General features: G+C 36.2%; 1 protein-coding gene across 3 annotated transcripts in view; it reads left to right on the top strand.

Moving 5' to 3' along the window:
* Positions 1 to 19,465, top strand: part of mapre1b (microtubule-associated protein, RP/EB family, member 1b) — a 30,493-nt gene extending 11,028 nt beyond the window's left edge. For 2 of the 3 annotated variants that reach the window (XM_063041298.1, XM_063041297.1), the window contains 7 exons: positions 6,089 to 6,218; positions 7,692 to 7,837; positions 8,655 to 8,862; positions 10,520 to 10,597; positions 11,665 to 11,786; positions 12,583 to 12,735; positions 14,676 to 19,465. In XM_063041298.1, the coding sequence (XP_062897368.1) occupies positions 6,098 to 6,218; positions 7,692 to 7,837; positions 8,655 to 8,862; positions 10,520 to 10,597; positions 11,665 to 11,786; positions 12,583 to 12,735; positions 14,676 to 14,735 (888 nt within the window). In that variant the 5' untranslated portion in view covers positions 6,089 to 6,097 and the 3' untranslated portion in view covers positions 14,736 to 19,465. The remainder of the gene's footprint in view (positions 1 to 6,088; positions 6,219 to 7,691; positions 7,838 to 8,654; positions 8,863 to 10,519; positions 10,598 to 11,664; positions 11,787 to 12,582; positions 12,736 to 14,675) is intronic. The other variant, XM_063041299.1, reaches the window with a different exon arrangement.
* Positions 19,466 to 20,125: the final 660 nt, after the last annotated feature.

The following is a 20,125-nucleotide window of genomic DNA, read 5'->3' as shown; positions in this document are numbered from 1 at the left end:
GTACAATATTTGCTACCATTTTTGATTCTGCATCCCTCATGCACTGATACCCTGCTGGCCACAATTTTGTCCTATCATCTGCCTGCCCTTCCTGATGGCCTGACTACACGCTATCTTTGTGTTGTTTTTTTTTTCCCATCCATTCCGCCCCATCCTGAATCCCTTCACTCTAGTTCCCATCCCCCTGCTAAATTAGTTTAAACCCTCCCCAACAGCTCTGACAAACCTGCCCACGAGAACCCTCTGGTTCCGGTACAACCTATCCCTCTTGTACAGGTCATACCCCCCCTGGGAAGAGGTCCCAATGATCCAAGAACCTGAAGCCCTATCCCCTGCAACAGCTTCTCAGCTAGGCATTTATCTGCCAAATCATCCTGTTTCTACCCTCACTGCCATGTGGCACAGTTAGCATTCCAGAAATTACTTCCCTGGAGGTCCTGCTCCTCAGCTTTCTGCCTAGTTCTCTTGAGTTCTCTCCTCAGGACCTCATTGCTTTTCCTTCCTATGTCATTGGTACCAATATGTACCAAGAAATCTGGCTGCTCTTCCTCCCTCTCAAAAATGTTGTGGTCGCGATCTGAGACTTTCCTGACCCTGGCACCTGGGAGGCAACATACCATCCAGGTGTCCCATTCATGTCCACAGAATCTCCTGTCTGTTCCTCTGACTATTGAGTCCCCTATCAGTACTGCTCCCCTCTTCTCCCTCTTTCCCTTCTTCACCATGGACTCATTTCCCCTGGGGAGGGGGGGTCATCCCTCACAACAGTATCCAAAATAGTATACTCAATATTGAGGGGAAAGATAAATGGGTGCTCTGCATTCCTAAACATGGTAACGTTCCTTAATGACTCATCCATTAGACATCCAGTGTGATGCCCTATTTCAAGAGGTTAGTAATCTCAACTCCTGCCTGAAGAGCAACTTGTATGCATTCCAATTTGTCTACCATCACAACAGGTCAACAGCAGATGCTATTTCATTGGCTCTTAACTCAATCCTGGAACATCTGGACAGCAAAGATGCATACATCAGGATGCTCTTCATTGACTAAAGCTTGGCATTCAACACTATCATTCCCTCAGAACTATTCAATAAGCACTAAGTCCTGGCTTTCAATACTTGTTTGTGCAACTGGATCTTTGATTCCCTTACTTGTACACCCCAGTTTGGATTACTAACAACATCTCCTTCACAATCTCCCTCAGGATAGGTACACCACAAGGCTGTGTACTTGACCCCTTTCTCTACTCCCTTTGGATTTATGACTGTGAGGCTAACCATAGCTCCAATGCCATACTTGTTAGCCGATGACACCGCTGTCATTGGCCGAATCAAGGGTAGTGGTGAATCAGCATATAGGAGGGAGATTGAAAATCTGTCTGGGTGCTGCCACTATAACAACCTCTCCCTCAATGTCAACAAGACCAAGGAGATGATTATTGACTTCAGGAGGAGGAAACCAGAGGTCCATGAATCAGTCCACATCGGGGCTCAGAGGTGGAGAATTCCTCAGTGTTAATCATTTCGAAGGAGCTACCCTGGATTCAGCACCAATGTTCCCTCTAATTTGTAATGACCCAGCACCAATGTTCCTGTAATTTGTAATGACCGGTGTGTGCAAAAAATCCTGTGCTGTGCAATTTTTTGCCCAGTGATGATGAAGTGTGCAATGAATAATTTCTTCAATAAAAACAGTATAAATAAGCCAGTTCTAAAATCTGCAGACAAATTATTGCTATCTCCACATTGTCAACACCTTCTGCATCAGAAACTGGAAAAGGAAATGTGATTGTGTACAATTGTGAAATATACTTAACATGCCAATGGGGTAGAGGGTGACAACCTTTTGTGCGCAGTTTACATTTCTTTGTGTGCAAGTAGCAAAAGAATCATGCACGTGCACACCTTAGAGGGAACACTGCCTAGCACAAATGCAATTACGAAGAAAGCATGGCAGCATCTCTACTTTCTTGGAAGTCTAAAACTTTGTCAAACTTCTGTGTGTATGTGGTGGAGAATATATAGACTGGTTGCATCCAAGTTTGGTATAAAAGCACCAGTATACACCTTGTACGGAAAAGTAATCGATAGGGTAGGACCCAGTCCATCATAGGTATGTCTTTGGGCTGTGGGAGGAAAGTGGAGCACCCAGAGGAACCCCAATGTGGTCGCAGGGAGAACGTATGTACTCCTTACAGTAGCGGGAATTGAAGCCTGACTTTACTGCTGGTGCTGTAATAGTGGTTATGCTAACTGCTACACTACTGTACAACCCAATAGTGCTTTTTAAAATCTATCAGTTTAGACAACTGCAACTATCTGGAACCAGATGGTAAACCATCAGAATTACAAATAATGAGCCAAATACCAAATGTTTGGGATTTACAGATGGCTTGATAGTTGCTGATTAGGTGGCTTACTGTATTTGCATTATGAATATAAGGGCAAAGATATTATGGTACAACATTATAAGATCTTAGGCTGCATTGGGAGTACTGATCCAGTTCTGGTTGCTACTCTTGAATGGATCTGATGCTCTGGAGAGGTTGCAGAGCAGATTCACCAGGATGATGCCTTCAAGAGACTGAGTACTTTGAGTTTGTTTTCTTTGGAACAGAGGAGAGTGATCATCCTATAGAGGTATATAAAGAAAAGGTCCATTCTAGATGTAGTGACTAGGGGGGAAAAATACATACTGGATTAATTAACTATAATTTTGTTAGGTTTGAGAGGGGAAAGCAAGAACTATTACCCAAGATCTTAAAAAGAAAATTAGTTGACCAAAGGAAAAAATGTAGGTAAACTAATGAATAGAAAGATTCGCTCTGAAATTGCCCCTTTTAAAAAAAAATGGAGGCTATATATGAATTTATCAAATTATTATTAGAAAATAATATTAATATCCTATGCCAAGAAAAGAGCGGAAAATGGAAATCCAATAGTAGGAATTAAGCAGAGCTAGAAATGTTGACTTTGAAAACATAGCAAACTGGAACATAAACTTCTAATGCTTTTCTTTTTATAATATTTATTAGTTTCACCTGCATGTTCCCCCATCAGTATTCAAATTGCATACCAAAGAGGATAAAATTAATTGGTATTGGCGTATACAAGACAAATAAATGGTGGATAAGAGGGGTTTTTAAAATTCATTTTTAAAAGTAGTTGATATCTCCAGAAGATAAATTCTGTTTTGTGTTGCTGAAAGATAGAACAATGAAAATGAATTGGGAGATGAAAATGAGAAACATGGTGACAAGAGATTTGAACCAGTATGAACTGATCCATAATTCCACATGAATGTGACTTTGGGTTTCATGCAAGCCCCATTTAGGATGGGGGTGTGGTGGAATGAATCTGGCTTGAAATTTCCATGTGGGATTTGATTAAAAATTGCATGCTTGTATTACCTTCCAAGAAAAATGAGTTTTACAGTTCTGTATCCGAACCATGTTTCCAAATGTTAGATTGGTCTGATGTTGAAATGAGACATCTTTCAAAATCCTTGCTGTTGTTCCCTGCACAATAAATTGCTTCATTACTACTGCATAGTATTTAAGGAAGCAATTATCTAGTGCAGAAAAGTATTTATCTGATATTTGTCAACACCAGACTGGTTCAGACCAATTTCACAATGCAGACTAACAATGTAATGAGAATGACTTGTGAATTTATGATCAATCCTGTGGATGACTTCCTTTGCTGAATTATTCCAGGGAGTGGATAGGGAATGTGGGGGGGGGGGGGCGGGGGTGAAGGAGAAGAGCATTCAAACATTTTTTTTCTTTCCTGGCTTTTCTGAATTTTATTGCGTTATAATTTGTTTACATTGCAGAAGACAAATTGAAGTCACTGATGCTGGAAGAATTCATGATGAGTTTCTGTTTATTAATAATGTGCAGCGATGTGAATGGTGTTTAGGAATGAGTTTATGATATCTATGTTGTGTGAAGGCACTCTGATTTATCTGTTGTAAGGCTCCTAGAAAATAAGTGAAAATAAGTGATGCTTATTAATAGGATTAAATCTTGACCAAGTGTAAGTTGTATCTGTTAAAATAGTTTGATTTCCATTGTTGAAAATCCAGTAAATTTGATTTTGTGCTTGGGCAACAGTAGTTTGAAGCTTTTTCTTGCAATAAAGTCCTTCATGATGTCTGGCCCCTGGGCAAGGACTGTCTTGGCTATGGACTCAATAATAACTGGCTTGAGCGATCTTTCACAAGTGTTTCTTTAAAGTTATATAGTTAAAATACCAAATATTTACGCACAAAAGCAATTAAACACCTTTAAACTGGACTGAATTGATTCAAATGAATATTATCTTCGGTTCTATGGACAGCTGTTATTCCCACTGATTTCAGTAGTCCTGCAGAGCCTGTGACAGGCATAAATGCTGTGAAATCTGAGTTACTCTGAAGTCTATGAAGCTGTTGGCTTGGTGCAGGTGAGTTAGCGTTAATATTTAAGTTTCAGTCAATCCATCCTTCCACTTAACCATGTTTAGGAATTCCCCACTTCCAACCAAATCTGCCTAGCAAATCCAAGTAAATATGCTAGATTTTCAGCAAAGTTTGGATCCATGAAAACTTTTCTATGTTAAGCTATTGAAGGAAAATTCACTAATTCTAGTAACCATGAGATGCAAAGTTTATTGATGGATGAGATATGTCTACTTAATAAGTAATGAGAAAGGCAAAACATTCTGAGTGTTTCTCTTCCATCTTTCACTTCAGCCGATAAACTGAAGCAGATCTTCAATATGCTTTGTTCTGTAGACTTTTAATTATTCAACTGCACTGCTGAGACTTGTAACATCAGACACACCTGTAGTTGCACTTAACACTATCAAAAGTCTTGTGCGGAGAGACCAGAGAAATTGGTGTTTTTAGAGAAGGGTTAAAGTTGAAACATAGACATTGCAAGTGATATAAATAGGAACATAAAGTTACAAAAACACTGCTTGATTAATATTGAGAACATAATGTGGGTGTTGATTTTGGCCTAAAAGAAAAGGTTTCAGTAGAAAATGCAAATGTGCATTAAGGTATGCATGTCCATGCACACATCACTAAAATGTGGTCATTAAGTACAAAAAGAGCTGGTGGAATTTTGACCTTAAAATCCAAGAATGTGAAGTGGAGGAAATTTTGCAGTAGTTGAACATGTCCCTAATTAAACCACTTTCTGAATATTGCATGTAGTTTTGGTCACACTAGAAATGATGCATTGACCTTAAATCTGGTAATACCTCTACAAAATCATGGTTAAACCACTTAATTGTGTTCCTTTATGCAACTGAGGAAGAAAATGTTGTCCCTGAAATACAGTGCAAAGTCATCAGAATTTTAACAGGGCTTTGAAAATTGTCCTGTGGGAAGTGGTTTTATAAGTTAGACGTACACCCTGATAAATATTTCAGACTTTTGAACTTCTATCTACCCAATTAATTTACTTCAGAAGCAATTTTCTGCTGCTGAAGGGATTTTGGACAAAGCAGATTGACTGTGTTAGGAAGTGATGCTAGGAAATGCTTCATTCATGGTGGTGATGTAAATCTCTTATTTAGAAAAATCCTGTTACATCAATTAATTTTAAATCTAGAGTTAAATAAAATTGTGGCAGAATCTCTATTAAAAATATGAAGAATTTTGAGAGTCCAAATGGGATCGGGGGATCTATTTCCTAAACATAGAGTTAATGTCATATCTAAATGAACTAGCTGGAGTGCGAGAATTTTTTAAAAATGCACTGAACCATTAAGATTTTGAAAGGTCTGTCTATGATTTTTAAAAAAAAGAAGTCATATTCAGAAGATGTTAGACATATGAACTGAAATCTTCTCAATTTGTTTTTCTTGTACCAAAAACTAAAATTTTGAATGTACATGGGGTAGCTCAGTAGCTTATGTTAGTGTGAATTCACATGAAATTCAAAGTGTGAGATGGAATTCTAATAGCTTTTGTACTGCAGATTTAATAAAAGAACAACCTTTGACTTGTCTAATATGTTTGAGCATACTTATTTATGGAAGAATAATGGTATTTTTATGTACATATAGTTAAAATTTATTACTGCTTTTTCCAGGTTTTAATAATGGCAGTAAACGTTTATTCTACATCTGTGACCAGTGACAACCTAAGCCGGCATGATATGTTGGCTTGGATTAATGATTCTCTTCAATTGAGCTACACAAAAATTGAACAGCTGTGCTCTGGTAAATATACTTTTGTACTGGATACCTTTATTTTGTAAATTTATGTGTTTGTCAAAAGACCATCTTGTGTTACCTTATAAAGAATCTGAATGACTTGTGGGGAAAGGGAAATTATCAACAATTGTGTTGTGTGCCTTGAAGCTGCATTATACTCTTTTTTTTTTCATACCCATCTACAAAATAAATTCTTTTTTATTTATAGTATCCTATCAAATTTTTTATCAGCCTTGGCTCACAGCCCTTTCAACTGATTTAGTGGGTTATGGGTTCACGTCTGTTTCTAGAGTTCTAATCAAAGTTGACATTTTAATACACTATTGAAAGAGGTATGCACTATTATAGGTGTTGTCTTTCCAGATGATACATTACTGTTGAGGCCAGGTCTGCTCTTCAATTGACCTTGTGGATCTTCTGACACATGCAGTATAGATGTGGAGCTCCAAAATTACACTGGCAACATGATACATACCTGCACAACTGTGCAATTCAGAGATGTGGTCAATGGCAGTAACTTTGCACGGGAAAATAGATGCACTCAATTAATCAATCGATCAATAGCACCAGTGTATTCACTTCAAGCTCAATACTAACACTAGCTGTCCTAGAACAGCATGTCTAGAGTCACTAGAGTAGTCAAGTTTGACCAATTTCACTTCAGATGCTTTTGAACGTAAAGAGGCCTTGGGCTATTACATCAGAATCCTGCTCTTCACATCAACAATTTAGCACTGTCCTTCAGTGGGGCTGTAGGAGAATTGACAACTAAATTGGGTGCAAGTGGAGATTGACTTTGATCATCTTGGAATTGGGCTTTGCTGTGCATGGCACTACCAAGGATAAAGTTCCTGAGAATAGTACACTGGACATAAACAAAAATGAATTTTTAAAATCACAAAACAAGAAGGATTTTGTTTTAGAGCTAATGACTTGCTCTTAATTCATCTGTTAAAGGGAGTGTCCAAGACTATAATTGGTATTACAGTTGTGTGTGCCATGAATGAGCCAAGCAGAGCTGATGAAATAACTGAGCTGGCAAAGGAAGTGATGAGCAACAAGCATAACAGACTTGATTCTAATGGGTTACAATTTTAGTGCTACTGAGATGGTACAATTTTGTTCATCTGCACTTATTAAAAGCAAGATAATTTTTCTGTATTGCATGTAAACTGTAGTCATCTGGTTAGCTTTGACATTTAATAATTGAGAAAGAAGGCAAAGGTTACTCCACTTTAGGCTACTTGTTCTCTGGCTTCTCCAAAATCAATGATGGATAACCAAAGTGGTAAAGTAAATTACACCACCAGCAGTTTTCCATTATTCTTCTTTTTCCACAGCTTAAGTGAGTAATCTGATTGTAATTGTAGGTAAAAAGTTAACTATTTTCAGACATGGCTGAAAAGGGCTCTAATAACCAGGGTACTCAAGGGATATGTTGCAACTTAATCGTAAAGTAAATGTGATTTTGTTTTAAAGGAGCAGCATATTGCCAGTTTATGGACATGCTTTTCCCCGGTTGTGTTGGATTGAAGAAGGTAAAATTTCAAGCCAAACTGGAACATGAATATATTCACAATTTCAAGCTTTTACAAGCAGCTTTCAAGAGAATGGGTGTTGACAAAGTAAGTTAAAGGTTATAAACTAGTTTTGCATTTGACAACACACATAAAAGTTGCTGATGAACGCATCAGGCCAGGCAGCATCTGCAGAATTCCTGTTGTTTGCATTTAACATGTCATTTTACAATAGATTTAATTACCCCTTTATGCGTAGAATGCCTTAGTACTTTGCATGGCCCCTCTTGGCCTAATCTCCCTCTTGGGTTGTTTTCTCACTTCCTTATAAAGGGCTCTGTTCGATTTTTTTAAAAGCTAAGTCTTGCATACATTTCCTTTTTCCTCTTAACTAGATTCACCATCTTTTGACATTCAAGATTTCCTTATTTTGCCATTCTTGTCCTTCTTACTGCAATGTACCTGTCCTAGACTCTGCAGTTGGCCTTTAAACGCCCTGCATATGTCAGGTGTGGACTTGATCAAAAATAGCTGTTCCCAATGAATTCTTCCTAGTTCTTGCCTAATACTCCTGTAACTTTCCTTGCTTCAATTTAATATTCTTATGCAAGATCTGTATTTTTCCTTGAGCTATCTTAAAACTTAAGCAGTTGTGGTCACTGTTTGCTAACTGTTCTCCCACTGAAAGCCAGGCTTGCTACCCAACACCAGGTCTAGTAGGGCCTCTCTCTTGTTGGACTATCTACATATTGATTTAAGAAACCCCTTGAATACACCTAACAAATTCTGCCCCAATCTAAACTTCATGCATTAAGATGATCCCAATCTATATAAAACTGATAACATCTTTGCTCATTTGTGCTGAATAAACAAATGTAGGTAAAGTGGGGGTAAATGCTTAATTGTGTATTTTCTTTTTGTTCAGATTATCCCTGTTGATAAACTAGTGAAAGGGAAGTTTCAAGATAATTTTGAGTTTGTTCAGTGGTTCAAGAAGTTCTTTGATGCAAACTATGATGGTAAAGATTATGATCCAATACTTGCTCGGCAAGGTCAGGATGCAGGCCCACCACCTAATCACGGTGACCAGGTTTTGAACAAAACCAAGAAAACGCTCAGTACTGGAAGCACAGGTATTCCATTTAATTTGGTTAACTTGTTCAGTTTTTTTTATTAATATAGTTATAATGTATTGTTTAGATCTCGTCAAAAATTTGTCTAAACGCAAAACTTCTTTGCAAAATTTTGTTCAGCTTAAATGTCAGAATTATTTCAATGAAGATTTTGTAGAAACTAAAATGAATATGATCTTTATTCTTTGCTTTGCCTGGCTAGACACTTCATATTGTTGTAAACGGTTTTTGATTTCATTGTAATATTTTTTGCTTCAATGTATTTATATGTGGGTCTAATTTTGGTATCATGCTGCCTACTGTTATAGATTTTGTATAACACTAATCTAGAAAGCTGTTCCTATTACTAGTGACAACCTTCATTTTTACCCTATTAAGGTGTTTAGAATTTTCGTTCTGTTCACCTTTTGCATGGCATAGAAGAATATATCTATGCTTGTAAACTTTCCATTTGCAATGGTACTAATCAATTCCTTTCCAATTTATTATAGAGCCCAATATATCCTAATCAGCACCAGATGGTACATTTTTTCCACATCGTGTAATATTCTTCTCATTTGTCCATAGTATGAAGGTGTAGCATTCTTTTTTCACTTTGACCTTGTCTTATCTGGAATAAGTTGGCTTTGGAAGCTATGGGTACATTTCATGTATTGTGCCTGGAAGGCTACTTTCAAAGTGGAACAGAAAATTGGAGGCAGAAGTTATTGCAAGCATTATTTTTTGTGTATAGAGTCTGATGGATATTTGAAGAGATACCAAGTGGTGCAGGCTGTTGTCTAACGTTATGCAAAATTCTACTGTTTGACAACCTTTTAGTTGTCCTAATGAAGGCATGCTGGTTGGCAGATCTACTGAAACGTGCCTTAAATGTTCCCAATTATTATTCTTTGTAGTTAAAACATGCTTTCTGACTGGAGAGAAACACTTGTAGTTTGACTTAATTATCATTGCAACATACAGTTACCACATTTCTTCCATTTTAAAGTGTAATTTGTTAAAGGCTCTATTTTTTTCCCCCCAGTAATTCCTTTGCATGTAAATTGTTGAAGGTCATTAGATAGCCACTAGCTGTCACATAAAATGCCCTTGCTTTCCCATCAATCTGATTTTATTGCTGCTTCTATAATCAATGAAGGACCTGTAAAATTGTTAGGATTAACTCTTTAAGGCAAGTTGAAAATGAATATAATATACACTTAAGTTGCCTTTTTCCTAATGATTCCTGTGAATTTTTACTTGTTTATTTAGTGATGCTGAGTGAGAAAGGAAAGTAACTGTAAATGTAGTTTCAGGACTATACATTCAAAATCTTCACACTCTTCAAATCATAAAAAATGGAATTCCATCTGTTATCCTTTTTTTTTAAATTCCATGCCCATTATCATATAGGTTTTGCATTACTAAAATAAAACAATGAGCAGCTCCTGCTAAATATGACCATTTTCTGACTGTCTCTTTGGAAGATCTTGCAGAGCAGACTCTTTCTTGTGGTTAATGCGAGGGTTTTAGAATATTAAGCAATTCAGTTTCAATTCCCTTGTGCTGATAGACTAAACATCTTGACATTTTACAAGAATGCCAGCATATTTATATACATATTTTGCAGGCCATCTTGGGATTCCTGCCATAAACTTTTCTGTTCTATAAATTACAGATGACAGTCCAAATGCTACCATCAGAGAAGAGCCTCTGAAACCAAGTGCCTTTGTAACAAATTTAACAAGAAAAATTGGTATTTAATAGTACCTTTTTTTTTATAAGACAGTGTTCTGTTCACACACACACTGTGGTGTTAAAAGTAAGCATGGAATTCAACACGTTTGTTATTTTGCACATCATTTAGAGGTTTAATTGCACTTTTTGAAGGAAGAAAGGGAAAAGCCAGGATTAAACTAAAATACTGTACAGCAATTATTCTGCATCAACACTAATGCATAATTATAATAGGACCTCTGCTGTCCATTAAATGGTTTCTCTTCCAATACCTCAATTGAAACTGGTGGATTCCAAATTGAAGAATAAAATAATTTGAATAACTTTAAGGGTAATTAAGTATACAGTGATATTGGAAAATTAATGTATTAAATTAAATTCCTGGGGAGAGCAAAATTGAGAGGAAAGGAGATGATATAGGTTTTGACAAATTAATGAAATAGCATTCATTTATGTAGTAATTAATAATCTGTATAAAATGTAAACCACCTTTTACCCATCCTTGATTTTTTTTTTGCAGTGCCAACACTTTCTTTCCTTCACCTTATTTTCACCACAGGCCCATATGGGATACCTCCAAAAGAAATTAATGGTCTTGGGGCGGGGTGGGGGGGGCGCGATATTGAATGTAGAATTGAATTTTTCAGATTGCTTTGATTGCTCAAACACTAATGAAGTTCTATAATTAATTATTGATATGAAGATGAAACTTGTGCTGCTTTTGGGCCTGCTAATCAGACCTAAATTTTCCAGATGTACTGAAAACATCATGTCTTTGTAGTATAGTGAAGGTGTTGAGCCAGAATACCAAAAGTATTTTGTTTATTCCTCAACTAAATTCCCACTCACTGGGTCAAATTTCTTCTGGTTTTGGCTGGAGCTAAGATTTCCTTTTGTGCACTATTTCTCCACTTAAACACTGAATATTTGAATGCACTTGTGTATTAATCAGGCTGAGACTAAATCTACAAATTGCATCAGTTGTGAACAAGACACTCAAACTCATGGACAGCTATTGTTTCTAATTGTTAATATTATATTTCTGGTAATTTTCTTACCTCTTGTGTGAATGTTTATTTGTTTTAGTAACTCAAAAGGTTTATCCAACACCAAAAGTTTCAGCTACTCCAAAACCTGTGTCAGCTGCACCAAAAAGGCCTGCAATGGTGGGGAATGGTGATGCACAAGTTGCAGAGTTAGCTCAACAGGTAACTAGAAATTCATCCTTTTAGTACTCAGTGTTAAGATCAAGTATGTGTTTGCATTTGAAAGCTCCTATGCTTTAAGGCAGTATTTAATATAAATTGTAAATGAATTGGTTAATAAGGTACATGTTCAGTTATTAAAACATTGAAAATTATGTGAAAACTTACTCTTGAACATGATGTAAATTTATATTATGCACTAAAATATGAAGGGAGCAGGAAGAAAAGATTCAGTAGTTAGAATGTAGAATTTTGGTGAATGCAGATTACATTTGCTCAATTCTGTTTTGGTTGTGTTGAAGGAAATGTAAAAGATGAAATGGCCTGGGAAGAGAAAATGGTAGAGTAGATGGCTTCAGAACAGATTCAGTAACAACCCTCTATACTGATTATTTTTTTTTATTTTAAACTTTTATTGTTAATTCTTTCAAATGAGTATTGAAGAATTCTTTGAGAAATTTGCTTTCAAAGTTAGATCCTTGGTCATTTTTATCAGGTAATATTTTTGTACAAGTGATTTATGTAAAAGAAAAACAACTTGGTTCTGAACTGCATCCTATGGTGCCCAACAATTTTCTAAGTTTACTTGCATTGCATGTTTCCCTATTTTTGCACAATGATGCTGTTTCCATTTCCAGGGAGATTATCTCTGCATTATGATGAATAAAATTTCCAGTGGTGGTGGTGTTTTGTTTAGGGATTCATGTTTTTTTTAAGAAATTGTTTCTTTTCAAATAACATTTCATTTGAATTTTTATTAAGTACTTGAGTTACTACAATAAGATATTGTTTTGTACAGATCAATGTACTAAAAATTACAGTGGAAGATCTTGAAAAAGAAAGAGACTTTTATTTTGGCAAACTGAGAAATATTGAGTTAATCTGCCAAGAAAATGAACAAGATAATGATCCAGTGATCCAGCGAATTGTGGAGATTTTGTATGCAACTGATGTAAGTATTGTTTGCCTTATTAGACTGGCTTGTTTCATAGCAGCAAACATGTATACCTTTCAATTATACATTGATCAGGTTCTGAATCTTGAAGTTCCCTGTTCTGAACTATTATTTCCCCCCCAAAAAATTTTTGATTTTTTTAAACATAAGAAATGTAGTTTTAATAAGGAAAAGGGTACTTTAAATGAAAACTTTGAATTTTATTCTTTGGGTTCTTGTATAATGTACTGTCAATACTCAAATTCCCAAAATTGTTTTTGTGATAGGCAATCTCAAAGATACTAAATAAATGTATTGTGTGAGGGAGTTCTGAGTGAACTAGGATGTGCATGTGTTTAAGCTGTTAATAATAAATTCAGTTTTAGGAGAAAATAATGTTGCTAAATGTTAATGTTAAATCTTAATGTTAAGCACACTCAGATCCCGCTTAATGCTGAGGATGTGTTCCTTGGAGGTGGAGTGCTATGTAAATCAGTGCTTTGCGAGGTCATTATAACACTACATAAATGGAGATGTGTGTCTGATTTTTTTCTAATCAAACCTGAGATGTATGATATTCTTTTATGTATACACAGCAATTCATGGAGTAACAAACATGCAAATAGGCCCAACCTGTACATCAATGGAGCAGCAACACATCGCAGCAACAGCTGAGGAAAGAGGGTGTTGGTTACATCTTGGGGGAGGAACCAGGCTGTGGGTCTTCAAGTAGGCATTGAGATTTGACTGCCTTTTCTTAAGTTTCCTCTTGTGAAGCAGTTTCAGTAGCAGAAAATCATGTCAAGACCACCTCTCTGCCTTATTGCTTCACTCCCAGTCAGGTTCATTATCAATGGACATAGCAAATTTCAAAGAGGTGCCAACATTAACCTCATGCTGACCAGCATCTAAATGTCTTAGCACTTGCAGTTTCACCTCCATGGTAATGATTTTCCTAGACAGCTTAGACATACTGCCCTCACTGGAAGTTGCAGACTTTTCCAGACATTAGGGGTAAATAAAAAAGGAATAAGTTGAAAAAGGAGCAAGAACGTTTACACATGCAGAGGAGGCAGAGCATGAACGAATACACGATTGGCTGTGAGAGGCTCAGAGTGTGTATAGTGTGCTCTCATTGGCTGATTGAAAAGCTTTAAGCAAATACAACATTACTGATTGTATTTACAAGTAATTAGTAGTTAATATATTCTTAATTTAAATCTTTTTAAGACCTAATTTTCAAAGATCCACAAGCAGGAAATTATCTAACCCTCATTATTCAGAGCCGTGGTCATCCAGAACTTTTTGTTTGAACTTGGTATTTGTTCAGTTATCTCTTAATTCCTTCAGTTTGCAATCTCCCATTGATTGAAGGGGGACTCCTCCAGTTGCCGCTCATTTGGTCCAGCTTGTTTATACAATTTTTCCGAGGAGTTATTGTGTTCCAAAATTCTTTTCACATGAGCATGACGAAGGCCAAAGGATCTCCTTATGGGATTATTTGAGTTCACAAAATGCAAGTCATTTGAATATGACTTGAGATGATGAGAAACACTATTGTATAATTTCCTTGGAGAGATGGAACAGAATATTTTTAATCAATGTAACTTGTTTTGTAAAAAGTGAAGAAAATGCCATCAGGTTTTATCACCTAATTTGACCTAAAGGCTTATTCCTATTTCCCCCATATTTTATCTCCCTCGTACCCCTTTGCTTCCTGACTGTCAGTAAACATTCTGTTTGCAAAGCCAAATTGCATTAATTCTGTTTTATTTCTGTGCATAGAGTTTTTACGAAATCTGATGCTATTTTTGTTATTTGCTCGAGTGTATAATCCTTTGGATCACAACATTTTAAGTCACTTGATTTAAAAATTCAGACTCTCTCACCTATGACAAATGTAAGTAATCTTTAACTAATTTCAAATACTGCAAAAATAAAAATTTGCTTTTTTGCAGGAGGGATTTGCTGTACCAGATGTAGCAGATGAACAGCCAGAAGAACAGGAAGAATATTAAACTTGGATGCAGCATACCTATGGTTGGAATATCCTGCCAAAAATCATGTGTGCGTGTGCACATCCACAGAGGAAAAGACATTCTTATTTTCTGTAAAGTCAAAAGAGCTTTGTTTGTAATTTTGTTAGTGTAAGCAAAATTAAAATGTACCTCCTTTCTAAATAAGTGCACTTTGCAGAAGTTTCAGTCCACATTGAGCAATGACTGCTTCTACACTTCACATCTTGAGCAGTATTTGCAGGTGTGGAATGGATATTCTTGAAGATCCTGCAGAGTACCATTATAACATCTTGATTTTTTTTTGCCATCACCAAAAGCAGACCTGCTCTTGACAGTGTTAAAAGAGGTTGATGATAGAATGATCACTGCATGATGACTGAAAATTGCACTGTAATGGAAAGTGTATAGAATGGTTCAGATCTTTATACATTATCAGTTATGTTAATAGTTATAGTGTGTTCCAAACTATGTTGTGTGTACGTGGCAAGCCAGTTCAATTGATGTGCAAGAAATAAGTTGGCAATTAAATGCCGTGCATGAATTTTGTATGGTGAAATTGACGTTGGATCAACTGCAGGAAATTGCTGTGGTGCTAAAAGTTCCCACCACCAATTGTGGTTGTACTACAGCAGTAAAGTATTTCCTGAATTCTTCTGTGGCCTTTTATTCCTTTTGCTGCCCTAAGACTTCAGTATGCTGTAAGAAAAATCAAACTTGGTCTTAAAATTACAGGGTGTTTTTCTACTCAGATCAATTTCTAATAACAATAAAGTTTGATATTTCAACAAAATTGTCTGTTGGAAATGTTGGTACATTTATAATCTTTTTTAAATATTCTGATTACTTAGAACATTTCTAAAGAATAGTTTATTGCTAATTTAATTCAATTGGTTGTAATATTTAAAGCTACATTTGTTCTGATTAAGATTTTTAGTTTATTCAGTATCAAGGATTAGAACAAGAAAGGAGGTTAATTAGGCAACATTATGGAAATTTCTCTCTGCCGCTTTATTTCTTTCCTAGTTGGAAATGTGTCCTTTTTATTTAGTGTTACCAATCAAATGCCCATCTTTTGTATATTGAAAACTATTAAAAAAAATAATTTAAGATGTATTTTGTCATTTACTTACCACATTTTTGTGGTTTCACTTGCAATGATTTTAAAACATGGTTTTTCTCTTGTTACTCTTTAGTTATGTCATACTTTAGGTGGTCAAAGAAACTAAGAAAAATTTTTTTAAAAGTCCTTGGCTCCTTGTCATGGTTTGGGATGGTGAGTAAATGGACTGTCACTGAAAATATTCCCTTGTCTGGAATTCTGAGGGTAACAAGTCATGCTTGGACACTGTCCATTACAAGAACGCCCAACCATTTGGTTGACTATTCCTCACACAGAATTTGTTGCTAAATGAACAACCTGCTTGATAATGGAACATTGTTTATTTGTTGTTTGTAGACTGCTCTGTTCAATTTTTTAAAAATTTCTGATACTGAAGGCGTAGCTTTTTCAAGGCATGGCTGACATAAAGCTGTCTTATTGTACTGATTAATGGCAGCATTAAGAATTATGTGAAATACCTTCCAACCTTCCCAATAACTTGTACAGGTGTGTAAAAACAATCTGAATAAGCTCATCCATAAAACCCAAGAAAGAATATGATGTTAATTTTTTAGCTTGTGGTTTGATTTTTAACTTCTATATTATCAGTATCATGTGGGTCTCAAATCTTATAGGGAGCGAGGAAGTTAAAATGTGAATTAAGTATCTGAGGGTAATAAGCAGTCTTCTGATTATATAATATTATATAATATAGGCATCAGGATCACTTACTCCAGCAACTGTGTGGCAATTTTCAGTGTTTTTTAAATCGTCCCGTTCAATAGCTACAGATACTGAGTTAAAGGCCACATTTTCAACCTTTAATTAAACTGCTGTTGTGAAATTTCACCTTATCCTTGCAAACTGAATTGCTACCTGCCAAGTCTCAAAAAGCAACTGACATCAGCTCAAAGTTCCTATTGTCGACTTTTTTTTAAACCATCTCTTGTCAGCTTCTATACATGGATTGTCATTTGCTACTTAATGTGATGTTGTAGAGTAATAGGTCATATCTTTTGATTTATGAATTGCATGTTTAAGATGGTTTGTGTAGATATTCCAGCATTGAAATAATTCCACAGAGAATTCCCCCAAGCCTGTTTAACCAAGGAATTTTGGATATAAGAAATACCACATGTTCTGGGTGTTTGTATAAATATTTTCCTAATTTCATTCTAAAATAAATCTAATAGCTGAAATGTATCACTTGGGTTATTTACTGAACTTCCAATTGAGAAGTGAAACTCTAGCTCCAGTTACATGTGATATTTCAACATATTGGTCCATTTTGTGCTTTGAACATTAGGGAAAAATTTTAACAATTTTAATGCAGCTGTTAAAGACTTCCAGTAGCCTTAGTGGGACTTGGGAAGTGTTAAATTTTACGATATTGGAAACGGCTGAAATACTAAGTGACAAACATTTTGCAGAGGTGTTGTATGGAATATGATTTGGATGAATGCCAAATTAATGAAATCTAAAGGTTTACTGATCTGCTATTTGTTTTTGGAATTGAATCATCTGTCAGAATCTCAAACTGCCTGCTGTTATCTGAAAGTTATAGCCTATAGGGTGGGTGTGAGGATAGACAAGTGATTGGATTTTAAACATAGCAAGTTAGAAGTTCAAATTCCATCACCAGGAATTAAGCCTTTTCAGAATAAGTTGATTATTATTAACAATGACTGTATAACAAATGATAGCTTTAAAATTCCATCTGCTTCATTAAAAGTCTATTAACATTCACCTCAAATGCTCTTAAATAACCACTTTATTGTACTATAACTGCTACATTGAAGATGATAAATAAAACTGATAAATTCCTCACATTGAGAGGAAACCAATATAAGATATAATTGTTGCCAAATTTACTGTGACAAATGGATCTGTGTATGATAGGAGTGCAGTGCCTCGTGTACAAAAACAAATTATATTGGGGACGGTCTCTCAACAAATGATCAGATAAAAGCCTTATAGTTGTACCACTTCTAGTAATGGGTAGTAGGGCAAGGCTATAAAACTATTCTCACTCTCAGTGGTGCTGGCACCTAGTACATCAGTGCTAAAGACATGGCAATCATGTTTGGCTGAAAATGCAGAGCGGCAATACCTTTGGCTTTTGTGAAAACGAGGAGAAAAGCAAATCTGTGGCCAAGTCAGTGCCTGTATTCATAGAGGAAGTTGATAGGTTTTTGATTCGTAAGGGCATCAAAGGTTACAGGGAGAATGGGGTTGACAGGGATGATAAATCAGTCGTGATAGAATGGTGGAGCAGGCTCAATAAGCCAATGGTTAAATTCAGCAACACACACAATGCTGGAGGAACTCAGCAGGTCAGGCAGCATGTGTAGAAGTGACTGTGTAGATGGTCGACATTTCAGGCTGAATCCTGTCTTCAGGACTGAGAAGGGTCTCTGCCCAAAATGTCAACTATCTATTCATTTCCATAGATGCTGCCTGACCTGCTGAGTTCCTCCAGCATTTTGTGTGTGTGTGTTTGCTTTGGATTTCCAGCATCTGCAGACGTTCTCATGTTTATGGCCTAATTCTGCTTTGTCTTTATGATCTTCATCCAAGTTGTTTCACTCCATTTGATGTCAGAAATGGCTGAGAGCATTGGGTACTGCAAAGGCTACAGGGCCAGATAAAGCCCTAGCTGTAGAACTGAAAGCCTGTTCTCCAGAAATCACACATTTGGTTAAGCTATTCCAGTACAGGACTGGCAATTTCCCTAAAGTGTGGGAAATTGCTGTGTTGTTATCTTCATGAAAAATAGGACAAATCCAATCTGAACAATTGGTGCCAAATCAGTTTATTAACAAAGTGAGGGAGCGATCACTGATAGTGTATCAATTGACACTAACCAATAACCTGTTCATGATTTGGCACTTTGTCTGTTTGGCTCTAAACCTCACACATCCTTAGTCCAAATGTGGAGAGATGAAAAAGTTTAATTTCAAAGGTAAGGTGAACGTGATTGCTCATGACATCAATTTGACCAAGTGTGGTATCAAGGAGTGCAGCATCAAGCGGAAGAACAAACACTGGAGTTAATCTCAGCTATGTACTTTAAGAACCTTGTATGAAAAAAAACTATCTGGCTGGAGGGCAAGTCATTCCCATTGCTTTTTGTACAGAAACTGATTGTATCAATTTTGATCTCAGCCCCTGCTCAAATCAGTTTTATTTTTGGACCAACATGGTCTTCCTCTAATGTAAGCTGTGATGAAAGCAATTATTTAATGTAGAACAGGAAGTGAATCATAAACAAAAGTGCTGTATTGCCCATAACATAAATTGCTGTTGGAAAAGTGCCAGCCGTTGTCTGGTTGTTGGTGTGCAAATTTGTAAATCATAACACTTTAGAGTGTGGTCCAAGTATTTTTTGACACAACAAAAACAGTTAATATCTGCCATTACCACCCTTTCGTTCCAAAAAAAAATGTCCTCCCTCATGGAAGTCTGAGGTAATATTAGTTAGTATGAAAGCAGAAAACAAAATTAAGTAAATGACTTGCATGCTTTATTTACCTGTTGCATTATAGAATGCTTTCTGTAGATTATATAAATCTTTGAGATATGTTGCCCTCAGTGTTACTGTGTCACTAATATTAATTTGTTGACAAATAAAAATCCCACGTTAAAACATCATAGTTGTTGCTGGTCTGCTTCACCACAATACACTCATTGTATCTAAGTAACCAGCTTACGTATATGAAACTCCAACTAACCCTCGTCACTGCAGGTGATTACAACTTCACGTTCCTGTACGTAATGAAATCATTTAACATCTGAATGTATTAATCTAGGTCTCAGTACTGCAGATGAAAAATGCCAGTGGTTCATTCATATATCGATAGGGGACTTGTCCTGAGATCTGCTTAGCCCAGCAAGTGTACTAGGCTGTACTTAGGAGGAGAGGTACTCATTTTGAGCGCAGTCTTTTGAAATGCAAATGGCTTGGGGGGAAAAATTGATAGGAAGCTTAGCGACCTGCATTTCATATATCAATATCCAAATCTGTAAGACTTAGTACTCTGTAATTTTGTCTCCACATTTGCACTTGCTACTGCGATATTATGACCCACTTGTTATTCAGGCAGTGACACAACAATGCCCATTAGTGTTTTAACCCTACACAGGAAGCAGACAATTATTTGACTACACTGCAGTATGTCATTTGGTTTTGTAGCAATTATTCTTCTCAAACAAAAATCCTTACCTTTTATTTACAAACAGCTCTAAGGTTTAATATTTTGCAGTCTTACTTGGTTTGTATTTTTTATGAATA

This window comes from Mobula hypostoma, chromosome 2 (assembly GCF_963921235.1).
Source record: "Mobula hypostoma chromosome 2, sMobHyp1.1, whole genome shotgun sequence".
Classification (NCBI taxonomy): Eukaryota; Metazoa; Chordata; class Chondrichthyes; order Myliobatiformes; family Myliobatidae; genus Mobula; species Mobula hypostoma.
This window is presented reverse-complemented; position numbering and strand designations above follow the sequence as displayed.